At 32.1% G+C, this 20,473-nt stretch overlaps 3 protein-coding genes across 15 annotated transcripts in view; 1 reads left to right on the top strand and 2 right to left on the bottom strand.

Moving 5' to 3' along the window:
• Mondo (MLX interacting protein mondo) overlaps positions 1-20,473 on the top strand; it is a 32,483-nt gene that overhangs the window by 6,642 nt on the left and 5,368 nt on the right. For 8 of the 9 annotated variants that reach the window (XM_036376449.2, XM_036376448.2, XM_036376445.2 and 5 more), the window contains 7 exons: positions 4,411-4,517; positions 8,849-8,922; positions 9,347-9,463; positions 19,216-19,348; positions 19,410-19,496; positions 19,549-19,656; positions 19,718-20,171. In XM_036376449.2, the coding sequence (XP_036232342.2) occupies positions 4,411-4,517; positions 8,849-8,922; positions 9,347-9,463; positions 19,216-19,348; positions 19,410-19,496; positions 19,549-19,656; positions 19,718-20,171 (1,080 nt within the window). The remainder of the gene's footprint in view (positions 1-4,410; positions 4,518-8,848; positions 8,923-9,346; positions 9,464-19,215; positions 19,349-19,409; positions 19,497-19,548; positions 19,657-19,717; positions 20,172-20,473) is intronic. The other variant, XM_036376454.2, reaches the window with a different exon arrangement.
• The window catches only part of Kua (Plasmanylethanolamine desaturase Kua), a 52,412-nt gene continuing 41,990 nt past the window's right edge, over positions 10,052-20,473 (bottom strand). For 3 of the 5 annotated variants that reach the window (XM_070106946.1, XM_070106948.1, XM_070106947.1), the window contains exons 5-6: positions 12,605-12,667; positions 10,052-10,583 (exon numbers count right to left, since the gene is read on the bottom strand). In XM_070106946.1, the coding sequence (XP_069963047.1) occupies positions 10,347-10,583; positions 12,605-12,667 (300 nt within the window). In that variant the 3' untranslated portion in view covers positions 10,052-10,346. Of the gene's footprint in view, positions 10,584-12,604; positions 12,668-20,473 lie in introns of those variants that run through there. The other 2 variants (XM_070106949.1, XR_011395484.1) reach the window with 2 other exon arrangements.
• On the bottom strand, positions 13,865-14,865 carry LOC138856309 (gustatory and pheromone receptor 39a-like). Its single transcript, XM_070106945.1, has one exon. The coding sequence runs from the start codon at positions 14,827-14,829 to the stop codon at positions 13,882-13,884; it is 948 nt and encodes a 315-aa protein (XP_069963046.1). The 5' UTR covers positions 14,830-14,865; the 3' UTR covers positions 13,865-13,881.

The following is a 20,473-nucleotide window of genomic DNA, read 5'->3' as shown; positions in this document are numbered from 1 at the left end:
AAAGTCTGGTCTGAGAAAAACGTAATTAAAGTTTCGCGTAAAATCTTTTGTTCGATTAGAAAATAATTTAAATTTTCAAAAATCCGCTCGTAGACATATTCTTAAATAGTTAACTTTTTTAAACCCCAAATATCGTATACGTGGATCCATGTATCTATGACTTTTACCCGAAATGAAATTCAGAGAGTATATTTTCCCAACAATATTGTGCCTTTGTTTTGAACTTCCGTTTGACTTTACACCCTATATATATTATATATGGCAGTTACCTTCAAATTCAAACTCAGCGAGCGTCTCTTTCTGTGAGCAGTGGGTCCTTATGCATAAAATGGATACTTTATACAGTATATATCGGTTGACTTTATACTGTATACATACTCGTATATCTGTCAACATGTAAGTAATATTAAAATTTAGAGAACATATATCATATATCTATTACGATTGCAACCCTCAAAATTATCTGAAATGCATAGGATATTTATCTAGATATATGCTGCTTTAGCACTAATTAAAACGATGTATTCATTAAATTGCGGATGTTCGAAAAAACAAATACAAATTTACTATTTTTTAACTTGAATTTTAAGTAAATCGAATAAGTATAACTAGTAAAAAAAAGCCAAACTTTTTTAAAATAAGTACTTTTCAGAAATCGCATTTAAAGTTTCGAGTAAAACTTACACCTAGTGTCGATTTGGTTGTGACGGTTTGAATGTCATGCCACAAAAATAGTTATATCACCGGAAATAATATTGAAAGGTTAATAAAATATGAACAAAAATTGTTTTTTCCCATTTCTCCACTAGAACACTCCCTTATTTTATTGATACATTTTCTATTGAGATTTATGCGATGTAAACTTAGTCAAAGGGACCAATTTTAATATATTGGGTATATATATAGAGAATAATTCATTCTATTACTTACCGGCTTCAGTCATATTCAGCACCAAACTACATTATGTTTAAGACAACATTTCTACCTACATATTATATATTGGGTTCGTCATATATATACTTAGGAGAATGTCTATGCTGGTTGCCTTAATTTTTGGCGTTAAACTGCATTTTCATTTTCGCTTAACGATTCGATTTTGCCCATCTGCAATACCAATCTCCTCAGAGCCGTAACTAAGGTGCTAAAGAACATTCCAATAAATGACATGAAAAATCTTTGCATCCGCTGGTTGATCGTTCCAAACGCTGTACTGGTATAATAGAACATATTTTAATTAAATAATAACTTTCGAAGATAATATAATGTTCGTTTAATTTTATATATAATAAGTTCGGTTATTTCTATGACACACCTTGTATATACAACTCACATACCACAGATATGAGGAAAGTGTGGTATTTTTTTTTGCATTTTCTGAGAATTTACCATAATAATGTATATATTTTTATTTCATCACAAGCCGAACTTCGAGTGTGTTTTGTGATTTTTTTTAACTGAAAAATGATACTTAGAATTCATTTAAACTTGCAGGGTAGTTTATTCCTATTTTGAACTACACTTCTAAATTTTTCGATGCCATTTCCGCCGGAAGTGGTGGAGTTAGAGGGTGGTGTCCATTGACGATCGCCATCAGAGTTGACTGCTGGCGGGACACCTGGAGGTCACAGTTTTGATCTAAAATCATACATTTTTTTTTCTTTAGTTAGTAACATATTTTCTAAGAATATAAACCAAATTCTGGCCAACAGAGTTGAAAATCAATTTTTTGAGGTTTTTGAACAAAATTCTATGTTTTTATATAATATATATTTTTATATAATATATAATATATATTTTTATATAATATATAATATATATTTTTATATAATATATAATATATAATTTTTTTCACCTTTCTTACATAAAAAAATGTATTTTACTTAATAATATCATTCAGTTTGGTTCATATTTTTTGGACTTGAAGAAAGGATATTTACACAAATTTCCAAATCGATTCGTCAATAAATTCTCGAGCTAAGATTCTCGCAAGTTGAAAAAAAGTTATTTCGAGAAAAACGTATTTGAAAACAAGTAAGGAAGGGCTAAGTTCGGATGTAACCGAACATTTTATACTCTCGCAAAGTCAAATAGTATACTCGTTTGAGATTTCTTTGTGGATTGGCTGATATTTTCGGTAGAAGGTCAACTATAGGCACTGGGGTCCACATATTTAGTACTTAGGGGCTTAAACAGTTTTGGTTCGATTTAGACAATTTTTGGCCACAAGGTGGCATACTTTAATCGCATTATTCACGCAAAGTTTTATCCCGATACAGTCATTGTTGCCTGATTTGCATAGTGGAAAGTGAAATAATCAGATAGAATTTAAAATGGTGTTATATGGAAAGTAGGCGTGGTTGTAGTCCGATTTCGCCCATTTTTGCACTGTGACATAGAAACATGAAAAGAACGTTATGCACCGAATTTGATTGAAATCGGTTAAGCAGATCTCAAGATATGGGTTTTCACCTAAAAGTGGGCTGTGCCACGCCCACTGTCTAATTTTGAACGCGGTTCCTATAAAGTCCTCTCATACCATCCCAGAGATAAAATTTAATGACTCTGGCGTGTTTAGTGCTTGATTTATCGCGCTTTTAGTAGTTTTTAACAGTACCGTTATATGGGGAGTGGGCGGAGTTGCCACCCGATTTCAACTATTTTCACACCGTCAATAGAAGTGCTAAAAATATTTGCTTCCAGTGAATTTTGTTATTATAGCATTAGCGGTTTAGGAGATATGCACATTAAACCTATTAGAGGCGGGACCACGCCCACTTTTTTAAAAAAAATTTTAACTGCAGATGCCCCTCCCTAATGTGATCCTGTGTACCAAATAACAGTCTTGTATCTTATTGCGGAGCTTAGTTATGGCAAGTTATTTGTTTTTGATTAATGGCGTTTTGTGGGCGTGGCAGTGGTCCGATTACGCCCATCTGCAATACCAACCGTCTCACGGTACCATGAAACATGTCTACCAAGTTTCATAAAGATATCTCAATTTTTACTCAAGTTAGAGCTTGCACGGACGGACGGACAGACGGACAGACGGACGGACGGACAGACAGTCACCCGGATTTCAACTCGTCTCTTCATCCTGATCATTTATATATATATAACCCTATATCTAACTCGATTAGTTTTAGGTGATACAAACAACCGTTAGGTGAACAAAACTATTATACTCTGTAGCAACAGGTTGCGAGAGTATAAAAAGTGCGCTTCGGCACTGAATCGACCGGTGTTTACACTAGTGCTCATATCATCGGAACTAATTTAAATTTCGTTTTGAAACTTAAGCAACATATTCTTGAATAATTTACTAACAATTTATGCAATAAAAAAATCGATTGTTGGAATCATCTAAACTGGTTTCCCCCTTAAATCATAATGTCAAAATCAGCCGTTTTGTTTTGCTTTTATGATTCAAATCATCATTAAATCATCAAAATGTAAACAAAAAATTTATGAAAAAACAAAAAAAGTAGTTTTGACGCTCCGAAGCAACATAGTTGGTATATAATTGAATCATGGACTTCAACAAACATAAAGCTTACTGACTTTAAAAAATCGGATATTTTGACTTGAGAATTTTTGATTGAAAATTAGGGTGTTTTTCAATATTAAGTCCCCCATAATACTTTAAATTAAAAAATTTTTGATATTAAGTCCCCCTTAATATTTTAAATTTAAAAAAATACAGTGTGTTTGTGTGATAAGATGTTAAGTTTATACCAAATTTCGTGAAAGAATTTTTGTAAAAGATAAAAATAAAAAACCCAAAAACTTGGATATTTTAATTTTTCACATAGTTTTTGAGGTTATATGAAAAAGATATTGATTTAAAAATTATAGCTCTTTTCTTTACCTACAACTTTGCTATCTAACTTTTTGCTATTGGACTCGTAATTTTGCCGGAAATCGTGATAAACCGTTTTTAACCCTTAAAAATTTAACCACGCTCTTTCCCTTCCTCTTTACGAGCTCAGATCGCCTGTAAATTAATTTACCTTTCAACCTATTATCAATTTCTTACACTTTTTACCATTTTCAAAGGCTTCTGCACTGATCTATTGTGTTTAAACCGTGTTTTGTGCAATTCGGTTTCGAGCCTTGTGATCTTTAAATGTCGAAAAATTACTATTTTCAGCGATCGGCCCTAAATGCAAAAAGCTATAAAAAATTCAATTTATGAGGCACTAACACACCGGAATAAGTTAAATATCTCTTCATCTCTGATACAAAGTTTTCTCTTAAAATTTGAAATTGCCCACTCCTTGTAAGGTTTTTGGATGACGTTTTTTTATAATTAGTTTGTACGAGTTTTCAAAAATTTTCGTGTAGTGTCTAATGTCTAATTCGTTATATATGAAATTATATACCTAAATTTTTAAAACACTTTTTCATTTTCAGTCAAAAATTAACATCCCCAAAATGGAATCATTTTAAAGGAATTCGATTGCGCTGGAAGGACAAAATTCGCTTAAACAATGTAATTTGGCGATGCTGGCACATGCAATGTGAGTTATAATATTTATACTTACATACATGTATATAAATAAAGTTGTTTTGCAAAAATAAAGAGCAAAATTTATGTAAATATCTTTATTCTTTATTTGCACTGATAATAATAACGCAAACCCTACCAGGGTATATATTTTGAATGTGTATGATATTAAGTAATTATTGTAAATAATGCTTTTGATAAAACCAAATGAATTTTTCCCCTAATCTGCTAGCTAAATATCTTATGTTTTTATCAGCATTGTTTATCGTTGTGTAACATTTTGACACGAGATAGACGATAACAAGAAACATAGATGTATTTGCACACACAAACAAATTCACATATATTTCTATATACATACATGATCCTATATACATATAATATCTAAATGTTGGCATATCTAATATTATAGTTATAGAATTGTGTTTTTTTTTAATCAAGTGAAATTTTTTAGCCCTAAGCATACAAATTTTTATCATATCATATATTTTCCTTTAAAAAAAAGTTACATTTTTACAAACGTTGTTTTAATAGCGTATTCATACGAATCATTATATAGCCGATATACGCAGACTGAGGTAATCTGCTTTAAGAGAAATGTATACAAATATGATTTTTACCCCTGGCAGGCAGCTCTTATACCCATTTAGATAAACTGATTTAACAAACACTCAAAATGGAAAGAAGGAAATGATAAAAATATGACGGCCAAAAAGTAAAAGCTTTAGTATTTGTGTGGAAATATTGAGGTAAATATGGCTATTTATTCTGGCTCACCAGAAAAGCGTATTTTATCAACATCCTGTTCCGTCCATTGCCCAAATCACTCTGGTTTCGCAGAATGCATAATTTAAATTTGCATTTACGCGTGTAATTTGCATTTTCGTTTGCAAAATCTTTAAAAATCAAGATAACAGGTAAATCTCGTACTTTAATACTTGTTAAAATAAAGCGAAAAGAACTGATTGCCGCCATATAGGTATATATGGCATATTTATAATAAAAATACAAATAAAAAAAAAGTTAACTTCGATTACAGTGCATCATTATCACCTGACGTATCCTCCCGCGACATAGTTTCTTTTAAGCTATGTCAGAACATAAAAACATACCCTTCAAAAATGCAAAAGATTCCATTTTAAACTTGAATTTGATCCGTCAGTTTCTGTGGGAGCCATATGCTATAGTGGTCCGATCTGAATAGCTTCTTCGGAGATTATGACGTTGTCTTGCACAATAGTCCATGCTAAATTTCGTGACGATAACTTGCTAAATAAAAAAGTTTTTTGTACAAGAACTGAATTTTAATCAATCAGTTTGTATGGCAGCTACATGCTATATTTGTCCGATCTGAATAGCTTCTTCGGAGATTATACCGTTGCCTTAAATAATAATATGTGCCCAATTTCGTGAAGCTATCTCGTTATATAAAAAATTATTTCATAAACAAGCATGATTTTGATCGTTCAGTTTGTATGGCAGCTATATGCTATAGTGGTCCCATATCCGTGGATCTGACAAATGGGCAGCTTCTTGGGAATGACAGGACGTGTGCAAATATGCAGACAGATTATATAGACATACGAGCTGAGAAACGGACAGACAGAAGTGCGTGGCTAAATCGACTTAGCTCGTCATCATTTATATACATACATATATATTTTATTGATGGACGTTTCCTGCTGGGTGTTACAAACTTCCTAGCAAACTTAACATACCCTGTTTAGGGTGTAAATCGGAAAATATCAATCAACAAAATTTCGCAACCAAGTGCATTCACCTAAAAAATATAAGATATACTTTTTTCACATTTTTTTTAATATGAATTAATCCAATGAATTAGCCAATTTGATATACATATGTATCTAAACGCAACCAGACTTTTTTCTAGGCGAAACTAATTATGTCAAAAACAACTCTATAAATACCAAATTTTTTAGCAATTTTAACTAATAAAGATTTTCCAGATAGCTGCAAAGCTCTCTCAAGCATATCTATCGAATTACAGTTATAAAAATGTTTGTTATTTCAAAACTTATTCTGTAACTTTGTTAGATGTTTAACAATGTTGTAGCAATACATAGTTAAGAAAAGTGGTTAAAAGAGTTGGTTTCCAGGAAACACCCATTATTTATTATGCGTTGCAGCGCACTGAGTTGACGTAAAAGCAACACACTTTGTAAATGCACTATAACATTTTTTACGCCGATTTGTTTTTAGTTAGTTGTAATTTTCCTATCGCTGCGATGAAATAGAATTTTAGAGCTACTCATTGTGCAAATTCAAGTTTTGCTGTTAAAACTCTAGCTGTTTATGTACAACTATATATACTAGTACAGTGTTGTGTACAATATATGAAATAATTTATTATTGAGATACAATACCACTTTTTCACCTAGTTTATTTATACCCTAAACAGGGTATATTAAGTTTGCCACGAAGTTTGTAACACCCAGAAGGAAACGTTGGAGACCCTATAAAATATATACATAAATGATCAGCATGATTAGCTGGGTTAATTTAGCCATGTCCGTCTGTCTGTCCGCCTGTCTGTATATATACAAAGGACTGAGGGACTAGCTCAGTTTTTGAGTTATCGATCTGAAATAAATAAATAAATTAAATCCTGTCCTTTTCTCACTAGGAAGCTGCTCATTTGTCAGAACGATATCGGACCACTATAGCATATAGCTGCCATACAAACTGAACGATCGTAATAGTATGGAAAACTTTTTCATTTGGCGAGGTATCTTCACGATATTAGGCATGAGTTATTGTCTAAGCCAACAATGTAATCTCCGAAGAAATTGTTCGGATCAGATTACTATATCATATAGCTGCCATACAAATTTAACGATCGGAATCAAGTTCTGTGAATGCAACCGAAGTTAACGTTTTTTCTTGTTTTGAAATATTTCTCATTTTATTTGCTGTTAATCGAACTATTTTTCTTTTATCTAAGCAGTTTCAGTATCTATTACCAAATTTAAATTACCCAAATGAATAATAACGACAATTAAACTAATTTGTAAAATGAATCTCCTTACAAGAAGTTCTTAAAGGTGGCTATGAAATCAGATGAGAATATGAATACGATATAGTTCCCAATATATACCCAGTTTATATTTGTTCTAGAACTATTTTCTCTATAACATTTCCCAACCCAGGGAAATTAAATTTTTAAACGGCTACTACTCACTAGAGTGGGAATAAATTTCGGTCCAGTGAAAATCTATGATTACAAAATAAATTTAGTATAATCACGGCATTTCGGCGGCAAAATCAAATCCGTAAGTGCAATATGACATTTTAATTTCATTAATATTTGCAAGAATTGACATTAAATTCTGAAATATTAACATATAGACTAGGTTATTAAAAGTCAGAAGAGAGTACAGTTACCGTTCTTCAAAAGCTAATGTTATTACCACTTTTTTTACTTTGCGGAGAATAGCATAAAATTTTATTGCAGCATAAGATTATTTCTTTGTTTTGGTAGGACTGTATTTACAAGGACTCTTTTGTCGCCCAAACCGTAGGCGAGGGGCCGACAAGGAAAAATGAAGGAACCGTGTCGCTCGTGCTCAGGTGGCACGCTTTGTGTTCTTGTTCGTATCAATTCGCTGCTACGAAATTCGACATTTCTTTACCTTCTACTGGTTGTAATGGTACTCTCTTTTAAATGAATATTTGTATAATGTTCTGAATTTAAAATTTTATTATCTTTTTTTTGTATGTGTTATGCAAATATGCATAAAATAAAAGAAATGTTTCTGAAAAGGGTGAATAAGGATAAAACTTACATTAAGCGTACAAGAATTTGAGAAACTGATATGAAAGAAAATGCCGAAAATTGTCCGACTCAAGTTGTCGGACTCGTGTCGCTAATAATAATAACCATTTTTTCCAGAAAGATTATTGGGAGTTTCACCAAAACAATCTGCTTTAGTCTTAATTAAATATTATGTTAATTCATGACATAAAGATATAATTCTTCATATAAACAATATAAATTATATACAAATATACATGCATAAATATATGCATTTTTATTCTTATTTCTACATCTATGCCAGCAAAAATATTACTATATATCTTAACCTAAAAACAGCTATTAAATTTGCTCATCACTGTAGTTTTATGTTAGTTATCGTGTCACTTGAAGTACGAGCATTATAAATATCTACTTTGTACGAAAAAAGTATAATATAAACATACAATTTAGTAGTCTTAAGTACGTATACTTATACATTATGAAAAACGTTTCTAATCATACTCATAGCAATCGTAATACTGTGCGAGATTATTACTGGCTATTACACCACATTTGTTATCTCTTTGCAGTCATACTGAAGCGTAGGACACCCGTGTGCCAGTTTGCATCACCATTGGACGTTGACATCCATAGCAACCCGCAGGCAAGTGCTTAAAATCATTTGTATATACATAAGTACATATATTCATACACATAATTTTTGTTAATACTCGTACATACACAAGCACGATCGTGAAACCATCGATCTGTCATTCGGTTCATTGTCTATCATAAATTCATATCAATCATTTCAATTTTCGAAATTAAAAATCAGGAGCATTTCTTTTTGGATTGTGTAGCCACTGTCGAAATAAGTGCGGATCAAAATGAAACTCAGATAAGAAGCAGTGCTATACGCACCCCGAAAATGCCAAGGTCACGTGTTGTTCAATATACGATCTCTGCACTATATTAAAATGTTAATTTATTTCTTTTTTATTTAATGCTTGCTTATATTATATGAATAATAGTTCTTGGGACAATTGAACTTAAATTGTATAATTAAAGTTAATATTTTCTTATTGCAGGCGGTTGTATTAGAAGGAAAATATTGGAAACGTCAAACCACCGTTATCAAGGCTGAATACAGGAAATGGCGAAAAAATTCCAAGTCTAAAACTGCTGGTTGTCTCACTTATGATACGGTAAGTAGTGATTTACTTATGATACTTAAAGATAATATTATGAATAGTTGTCTTGATTATTGAGAAAGAAAAGAAAAAAATAAGAGTACTTCATGAACGAAGTGAAGCTTATTGTGATTTTGATGTCACATTTATTTCGGTACTTGTACTTGGTTTATACTTGTATAATATTTGTATATATCAGATAATCGTCCCAGTTCTAGGATGGTTAGTACAGAGTTGTATACATAACTTTTTTTTGTTTGTTGTAGTTAATGAAGTTTACTTGTGTCCATTTTTCCCACCCTTGCTGCAATCGTAAGACCTCAAACTTACAATCTGCTACCTTACTGCGAAAAACTTTCATTTACTGCAATTTTCTTACTCATTTGCCACACTGTTTTTCATACCTACATCTGTGAACTAGACACTGGATTAGTATTAATAATAATTATTATGTTAGTACAAATATTTGATATTTAAAATTACAGTTTAATATATATTTGCAAAAGATATATACATATATTCACTATTTTAAGAAATTGAATTTAGGCAATGAACAAAAAAAAAAATTAAATCTGGTAGTAAAGTTAAACAGTTAATATATATATCGTCTGTATATACGGAAATTAGTCCCTCAGTTTTGACATATCGTTCAGAAAATTTGCACACGTCTTTTTCACCCCAGGAAGCTGCTCATTGGTCGGTATCGCCGATATCGGATTACTATAGCGTATAGCTGCCATACAAACTGATCGCTTAAAATAAAACTCTTGTATGGAAAACTTTTATATTTGCCAAGATATCTTCTTTAAATTCGACATGAATTATTGTTCAAACCAACGATGGTGGTATTTGAATAAAAATTACACATTACACAATAGTTTAGTGTTTTTTTTTGTTCTCAATTTTTTGATTTTAAGGAGTTTTCAATGTCTGTAAATTGCACTAAAATCATAATATACGTAATAATTGCCGTAAAAAGCTGTGGGATCAGAAATAATGTAAGATTAATACACAAAATATAATCAATTTCAAATATAGCCAAAACCTTGAACAAAGCGCTGCGGTCCAGTTGGAAAAATCCATAAGCCGTCAACATCGGTTTCTTACGTATATTTTTCATCAAAAATTTATCCACCTAGTGTAAAAAAGTATTTTTGAAATAATTTTTAATATTAGTAATGTTCATATAACACAGCTATTTAAAAATATGTGTACACTGGTGGCAATTTCCATGAACTCACTATTAACTTTAACTTGACTTAAAGGAAAGGAAATTTGTACATTTAGTTTTGCTTTAGCTTAAGAGCCAGTACACACATGGACACATGGACGACGAGGAAAGACGAAGGCAGTATGCAAATATGCATAGAATAATAGAAATATTTTTGAAAATGGTATTGTAGATAAGAGTAAAAATAAAAAACTCAAAAATATTAAATTTAAATATTTTATAACATTTAGCAGTATTAAACGTAATAATATATATAAATGAATTTTAATATAAATGGAATTACTTTTACTTTTTTATATATACCTAAATATATTAAGATGCGTTTATATATGTATATTTCTTTTAAACGCCAAGGATTGAATTCGAATATCAAATCATTTAAAACAAGAAATGTAATTAGTTCATGAGTGTTTTGTAATAAAAAGAAAAAATATGGTCCCCCCATAGATTGGGAAATTCCGGTCATAATTTTGGCCTTGAAAATATTAGAAGCGGGTATTTAATACATTCTGATGGATTAAGGAATTCCCATCATAAGTTTTCCTTGAAAATATTATAAGCGGGCATTCTCAATATTGGTATATCACATTCATCGTAATTCCTAGTATGCAAAATGTGAGACCACCAACATACAAATGAAATATGCAACACGCTCTAAATGTCGCGTAGCCGAACCGCACAAACATTTGCGAACATTTTGTGAAAAGGAATGACAGAAAAAGTCAACTCAAGTTACTGAACTCTTTTCGCTCGTATGAACGCACAGAGCGACACCAAATGAGAATTTGCCGATAATGAGTGACAAAAGAGTCACAATGTCAACGCCGACTAAGTATAGCGATAAATAATGACGTGTAAACCGCTTCATAATTGTTTTTGTTTTGAGAGATCAGCAAAATAATTTTTAAGGCTTATCACGAATCTGGGCTTTACAAAAGGGAAATTGCCAAAAAACTGAGAAAGAGTCATCAGATGGAGTAGCATGGCGTTGGCAGGCTTTTGCTCTAATGGTACAACTAAATATGCATGAGTTCAAACAAAAATGAACACGTCAATCTATTACGATTTGTTAGAAATTATGATGATAGAGAAAGCAAAAGATTTATGCAGTTCAGCAAGATAATACCACAATTCATTGTTCCAGAGAGGCAACGGAGTTTTTCAGACAAAAAAATAATCCACTTCTCGACTGACCCGCTCTCAGCCCTGATTTAAACATTATTGAAAATCGCTGGGGTATTCTATTAAGAGGAGTTTATGCTAAAGTGTGACAATTTAATACAGTTAAAGATCGTGAAGGCGTGATTAAAGAAGCTTGAGCTGCAATATCAGTAGAGGCTTACAAAAACCTAAATGCTTCAATGCTGAAAACATTAATTTAAGTTTTAAAACACAACGGGAAGTGTACAGACTACTAACAAGAAGTTTGGAGTTAAGTCACAATTTAATTCTTAAAAAAAAGTTTAATTTTTGTACCTGCGTTTATATGAAATGCCTGCTCAAAATCAGTAAATTATAAACTTCTTGAAACTGCAGATTACTTGCTTTAATCTTAATATTTTTACTTCTAATAATAATGAATATTGATGAGTAATATTAATTTTGGGCCAACCGAAATTGTATTATAAAAACCTGAAAAAAATAGGTGAGTTTATGGGAATTGCCACCAGTGTATACTACTGTATCGTGTTAGATCATATTATAATATTAATTAAACGAGTCATATATATCAAAATGATCAGCATTATGAGACGATGTTTTTAAAATGAAACCGCAAACAAATTAACGAAACCTTAATCTAATATAAATTACTGCCTCATTTTTTAACTACATGTTAAGTTTATGTTTTAGGTTTTCCATAAAAGTGATTCATTGCTCTCTTAAATTTTGCACCATAATCATAATAATTAATAAATTTTAATCACCATTTTGTCCAGCCCGGTTCCAGTGTGCGGAATTTTCGCAAGAATTTTGAGCGTATTGTTCGCCTAAAAATAGATATATAATTTTTATTAAATTTCATAGTCATTAAATTTATATTACGAGTATATGTTTTCCTCTAAACTCTTAAAAATTGTAATGTAATTTAAATTAGTATATATAGATGAGTATAAAAACTTAAAAAATTCTTAAATTTATTAAGAAAGTTTTAAAAACACTATTATATAATATAATATTCTCCTATCGACCCTAGTAGAAGAACTCGAATTTAAATAAAAGACTTTAAAAGGACTGATTGGTCAATGCTTTCCTCTACATACCTATACTGATCTATATATACATTCGGGGGAACGACAAACAACTAGATACCTACTAAGATTCCACCATTTAATATTATATAATAAGTTATATTTTATATTTTTATTATACTAACTAATACTCCCGTATTTTCATATAAATTTGAAAAGTCAAGACTTTTTTATAAACATTTGTAATAAATACTTCATTTCATAAATTTTCCGCGCCTTGTTTTTCGAAACATATACTACTTTCTTTAACTCCGATTGGGGCGTAAGGCCAAAATGTTTTTCGAAATACTGAACATTATCGATCCCATTTTCCACTTTGATGGCATAGCATGCATAGATTTCTAGACATTTTGATTTCGTTCATTACTATTAATTTAAATGGAATTACGTTCAACATTTATTTCCTTATAACAACGAATTTCCCCTGATTTCTCGGTTAGGACTATAGAGGCGCTATCTCATGTTGTCAGGTCGATTAATTCGATGAAGTGCGAATCAAGATTTTTAGATGTTTTTTCAAATCGTTGGAGACTCGTGTATCCGTGATTTATCGATATGTCTGATTTCCAGCTTTCGGATTCTGGTTGTTATTTAGCATCAGCTTTATGGCTTAGCAACAATTTTGAAATCACAAGTATAAATCTACCTGCGAGATAAAAAAACGAAAATGCTTAGCACTTACTTATAGGTAGAAATAAATAGATAATCTGCAGGATTTTGACTGAAATTCTAAATTAATCAATAATATACCCTTACAATTCTTACGATCTTCTTTGATGTCGGTTTCGCTTTTAAACCAAAGCAGTAATGGAACAAACTTTTGTGGATGTTATTAAAAAAATGTTATTTTTTTATTATCTGCTGCATGCACCAAGTTTCGAAAGAATACTTTGCACTCATCCCTCATTGCAAATATTTCAAAGTTAAAAAATTAACAGAAGCATTTTTGTTTTTCAAAATTTTACCTCAGCGTTGATTGTGTTTATCGCCATCGCTTGTATCAGGATCAGCAGCGGTGGAAACACCCAAAACCAAGCTGTGCAACAATATTTCAGAAGCATAATGTTGAACGGAATGTTCCAAGTTATCATATTCAATACAAACGCTGGGAATGTAGGTAATATGGAGAGAACATAACAAGTTTCCAATAGCATAGGCACACCATACACTTGACGTATGTGTTTACATGAAAGTGAAATCAACTCAGCACGCAATATCAAAAGTTCATGTAATTTTAATCGGACCGCGATTTTAGATTTTATTAAATGGATTTCGATTTCCAGCAGTCTTTTATTATAGAAAGCCAAAATATGACACAACACATACACTATATAAATATACGTAGATATCATTATGAAGCAAATTGTTGGACGGATTGTCAAAACAAATGAAAGGCAAAATGTTAGCTGAAGTGGCAGGTTATGCGTCCAAATAGAATTTAGTAGATTAATCTCGTATGCTGCAAAGAGTAGTATATGAAAAATCAAGGTCCACGTAATGCACCGATCTATGCGGAAATCACCAGCTAATGAATTTTTAGTATAAATACAGATGTGTTTATAAATCACATTTAACATTTCAATTCCAGTATTTCTTAACACAAAAATGTAAATACTCTGGAAGAGTTGTAGAATTGTAGCTGCAATAATTTGTATGAGAAATAGTGTGTTTGCCGTTTTGAAGTCAGCATACGTTTTTAAATAACCACCGAATGCTAAATGTATGCTAATCAGTAGAAGACACTCCATCAAAATCAGCGTTAGCGTGGTTATGCTCAGCGCGATAATTAAATCGCGTGTAGTTAAAACGAATTTCTTATTTTCTGGCGAAAAACTGGCCGGGCATATGCCAACCAAACGCATAAGTGCCAAGTAAATTTGCCAATACTTAAATGACGCCATTCTAAACGTTACTAAACTTATGTCAAACTACAACTCAACAAACTAAATGTATATCCTGTATTGGCTAATTAAGTTAATTGATGCCTACATTTCTATTCCATAAAATATAAATAATCAAAAATATGTGTTTACACAACTTACATAGATCTGTTGTGGTCATTCCACAGATGGCAGTCAATATTAATAGCATTAAATAAGTACGGACGTCGAAGGTTTCACTGAGCCGAAAGTCACGAAATTTTCATTCTTGTTGTTAATTGTATTTGAAATATTCTTGCTATTAAGGAACTAACTAGATTAGAGTAATACTCGTCTAATAATATAATACTAAATCTACTTAAGCAACGCTCACTTTGTTGACAATTTAATTAAAAAAAGTTTCCAGTTGGAAGAAAATATCGTTAATGCAAAGCAATGGCTACATATGTGGAGTTTGTTGGTTTAAGAAGCCTTGCACGCTAAAGGTACTGCGCTTTTTCATCCAGTCAACATGTGATGCGACCGATAAATTTCAGAAATTACATTATGAATTATTCCCTAACCCACGATATTCACCAGGTTTGTCACTTAGCGAAATTATTTCAATCAAATGAGGAGGTTTGAATAGAAAAAACGCCTATTTGAAATCCTCAAACCATCATATAGTTTCATACTATATACTTATATTGACTAAACGAATATAAATTCCGCTACATGGACTTGACTTCCTAGTTGACCTAAACAAAGGGAAACTAAACTATGACCAAGTCTATGCTGTTTTTGTTGTCGTAGATTCGACTAACGTGTTAAAAAACTGAACAACTCTATAATACATTATTGGACATGTTAAGCGTTGCTATATTATACAAAGTAATTGCTTACATCAAATGTTTTTTGTTTGGTTAATGCTTTCAGGCATATTTTATTTGCGCTAAAACTTGAAGGAAAGAAAACAAGAATATTAACAAATCCGTTTTTGGTTTATTCATACTGAAAAGGCTATACTTTTGGCGCTAACATAATAGGTTTAAGGAGAAGTTGTTACTTTGTTTACTTTTTGCCTGGTAAATAGTCATAGTTCAGCTTGCATGACGTAGTACATCATGAATCTATACAATTTTAAAATAAAAGAATGTAATTTGAATCTGTTAGACTACATTTTATCCGATTGTGCCGAAAAAGTGATGCAAAAATTGACCGGAATGATGGTCTTTAAAACTCACAGTCGTGGTTGCCAAATATCCAAAATTATATTTAAACAATATATGTCATTAAAATTTTCACGTTTTTCCGTGCGTTTAGAATATAGTTTTTTAGTGTTAATCGAAGACTGGGTTATGCACTATTGATTTAATTCAGTTTGGATTTATACATTGCAATTAAATTAAATAACAACTATTGCTTCATCTTTCAAATAATTACCTGAACCTGTATGTTACTGCCCAGAAACACCATACACAGGAATATGACAGATGGCAATGCGAAAGATAGCGATCGAGCTGCGCAATAAATAGTCTCCAAATATCCGTCAATGGGGTCTGTATACATCGTATACACAATGAAGGTTATATCGAGCGTCGAAATAAATGTGATGAGTACAAAAATAACGCCGTAACTTTTACTTATATATTCAGTGCATAGAAACAGTAGGTTGTCATAGATTTCTAAATAACTTTGAATATTGTCTAAATATATATCGGTAATACGCAAATGTCGCTTAAACGTAATTGTCGCAATAAAAGTGTTAAGAGTGATCAAATGTTCAGCTATGATTTGAACGATGCAAATATAAATCGATAATATGAACGATAGTATAAAGTAGTATATTTGAAATATTAGCCAAGGCATATGCAGGTACATGTCCTTGAATGTACTCGGCATCAAAAGCTTGTTCCACATGAAGCAAGTGTTGAGCGCACTTGCTCCCATAACGGCCACCATTATAATTAGCTGATAAAGGCCAACTTTTCGTGTGGCAATGCCGGACAATTGTTCCGTTAAATGAATGCAATAGGTTATAATGTTCAAATGAAAGCGGCGAAGCGTCAAAATCCAAGCATTTATCAAGAATTGCACTAATATTGCACCGAAAACCAGTATGCTCCAGTAGTTGTGTTCTATAGAATTATGTTTCTTACTGAAGAACGTCTCTCTTCTCGTTACCAAAATTGACATCGATAGCATATAAGTGCATTGTAAGCTCCAATGCATCAATTGAAATTTCCATCCAGTCTGCAACACATATTTATTTTCCTTCGGACAATAGCCAATTGGCATTATTCCCAGATGACGCAGCAACATAGTGTAGAAACGAAGAACTGGCACAATATTCAAAACCGGCATTATTAACGTTATATGCACATATAAATTTACGCACGTAAGGAAAAAATTAATATGACCACTCGATTTGAAGTGCGCGATTAGAAATGCTTTGCATATCTATGGACTCGCCAGGTCTACGTAATTACTGTCAACCGCCTCCTTACGCAAATATTATTGTTGATTTAGGTAAAATAAAAGGCTTTGCTGTAATACAAAAATGTTTACAACAAATATGCATAGAAATATTTGTGAATATCGCAGCTATGATACATGGACATTAGGGTGTCCATATTAAAAGTGTTTAATTGACAAGCTTAAAAAATTCCTGATATTTACAAACTTAGTGCACAGCTATTCAACCTATTTTTTATTGTGGAAAAGATGAAATATTCAGAAACTGCCGCAATAAAATAAAAATAGATTAAGTCCTTAATTTAACATTGGGGCCACTTACTTGAAGTAATACAACTCATGGTGGACGGTCTCTCCCTAGTTTAGGCTTCTGTAAGCCCCTAAACCTCTAAACAAGGCTACCTGAAAAGAACATGTGCAAAATTTAAGAGCGATGTCTCAAAAACTGTGAGACTAATTCGTGTATATAAGGGCAGACTACAGCGCACAGCTCGTCACGCTGATCATTTATACACTTATGGACAAAATAATAGGTGTACACAGTTTTTATTTAATAACTTTGAAGAATTTGCATTTAAAATAATTTTGTTTTAGACATATTTACGCTTTACTTTATTAAACATAAATATGTCGCAAATCTTTCATTCCAAATTTTAAAACTGAATTTCTTTTTCAAAATAATAAATATCATTGGTCAAAAGAATAGGTGTAAAATATTTTTTTTTAATAAAATCAAAAAACTCAAGTTATTCTTTTTTTTGGTCCATGGATTTTAGATAACCGTATATCTTCCTTGGTTTTTCATTAGTTTTCGAATTCTATTCGGCATGGATTGAATTAAGTTCCTTTGCTTTTCGCCACAATTGCTCCTTATTTTGAAAATAAAAGGCTCCTCTTAAGGTCACTTTACAAGTTCTCAATCGGGTTGAGGTGAGGGGATTGACCAGGCCCCTGCATACAGGTCACATTTGCATCCCTTAACCATCCAGATGCCAACCTCGATGTATATTTTGGGTAGTTCTCTTGTTGATAACTCCATCTCAGCGGCATGTTTTCTTCAGCATATGGTAGCAACACGTTTTGCAAAATGTCTCTGTTCTCAATGGCGGTCATTGTGTCCTTTATCCAAAATAACGGACCAATGCTTTGCCAGGATAAACATTCCCACACCCTTATGCTTAATTGTCTTTTTGTTGTATCTACAATCAAATTCTTCGCCTTTTGGGTTATTTTATAATAATTTCCATAAAAATTAATCTTAACTTCGTAACTGAATAAAATATATGTATATATGCTCAGCGCAAAAGCTTTTCTCTTCTGGATGTGGATCTTGCTTAGACGAGGAATTTTTCTGGCTTTACGCGCCGGTAGATTACCGTTCCTACCTTTTTTGTCATGAAAAGTAAACGGCGATCATCAATCAGGCTAGTTTTTCTTGAACGACCACGAGTTTCCTTTTAATTTTTTTGCTTTAGAGCTTTCTTGTTTTTAATTTATGGTGTTCAAAGGAATATAAAATTAAAAATACTCCAATACCTACATTGATATGAAAAATACTTCGAAATAACACTTATTTTTTAAATCATATTACTTACACCTATTTTATTGGCCAAACAAATTTAATGAAGCAATGATAACTTGTCATTCAAACGCAAAATTAACAAAATAGTAATGCATTTTGCTGATACTTATGCACTACTCTTTCGCCTTCATCGTAAAAATGTAATGGTATCAAAAAAAGGTAACAGTTACAACACCATTTGGCTAAAAAAGTATATATATTTTATAGGGTATTAGAAGTATCCTTCTGAGTGTAACAAACTTCGTACCAAATTTAGTAGTACACCGTATACAGGATATATTTGCTACTATTGCAAAAACATACAACAAATATGTTTCACTTATTGATACTTCACTGAACCTTTCTTTATTGATGTTTTTTTGTATTTGTAGAAGAGCGAATTCGATTTTTTAGAATGGTCTCCACTGAACGATCGCATGTTAATGATACCCGATGATTGGACAAACGACACGCTATTCTCTTCAATTAATGGACCATTTCCGTTTCCAGATCCTCGTGAAATAGGCAAGTCTCGTAGGCATGGAACAAAATAACTGTGCTTGCTAATATTTATTAACGTTTTCAGCGCGTGGTGCGGGAATCGCTGATTTCATACAACCTGGTCTGGGCTCTCTTCAACCGAATATTGACGATATCGATCTGACGATTGATGGTAAGCATATGCACTACACACACATAACAATTAATTTCTATTTATCACTAAGCTTTATTCTTCTCAGAGCTGTTGCAGCCGAACCGGCTTCCGCCAGTGCCAGAAGAAGGCACTGATGAAATGCTTAAAAATGTAGAATATAACCTCTCAGCAATCATGGGTATTTCTTCATTTACTTTATATATATTATAGTATAATTCAGTCAAACATTGCATCCATAGGTTCTGATCAGCTAGAGTCAAATAATATGGTTGGTGTTGTTGGTGGTAACAATTCTAATACACTACCTGTAAACGACGATACCAATATGTTGGACTTAAATGCGCCACTTGATTCGATACAGTTTCAATCGTCAATGGTTCAACGTTATCCAACACCATTATCTCGTGAAAATAGTAATAGTCAATTAATGAATACCTCAGGATCTAATCAAACGCAGACAATTAACTCTGTGGACGCCATTATGACCGATGATCATGCATCAGCAGTAGGGGTTAATGATGGGTTAGGTTCTCCCGCTTCTACAACATCCACCTCGTCAACTATGCGAATGCACTCCAAGCACTTTCCGACAACAAGTGAAGGCGTTTCAAACAATCGATCCTCAGGCAACGAATTTCCAAGTAAAAGTGTGATGAAGGGAAGAATTTCCAAAAACTCACAAAGGATATTTAGGTAAAATAAATTTCATAATAAGCCTGTGCAAAAACCTTTGAAATTGGTAAAAAGTGAAAAAAATATCATAGTAAGTTGGAACCCGTTGGAAAAGGAAGATAAAATAACAGTAATTAAAGGAAAAATAATTTACGGGCGATCTGAGGTAGGGAAGCGGAAGAGTCAAAAACCGTTTATCTTGATTTAAGGCGAAACTACGAGTCCTATGGAAAAAAGTTACATATGCAGCAAAGTTGTAGGTAATGAAATGATCTACAAATTTGGTATCTACAACTTTTTCACATAACTTAAAAATGTATGTG

This window comes from Bactrocera oleae, chromosome 3 (genome assembly GCF_042242935.1).
Source record: "Bactrocera oleae isolate idBacOlea1 chromosome 3, idBacOlea1, whole genome shotgun sequence".
NCBI lineage: Eukaryota > Metazoa > Arthropoda > Insecta > Diptera > Tephritidae > Bactrocera > Bactrocera oleae.
The sequence above is the reverse complement of the archived record's forward strand: the minus strand, read 5'-3'. Positions and strand labels throughout refer to the sequence as shown.

Excerpts from the sequence above, each read along its gene's own strand:
- LOC138856309 (XM_070106945.1), bottom strand. The coding sequence starts at position 14,829 with ATGGCGTCATTTAAGTATTGGCAAATTTACTTGGCACTTATGCGTTTG.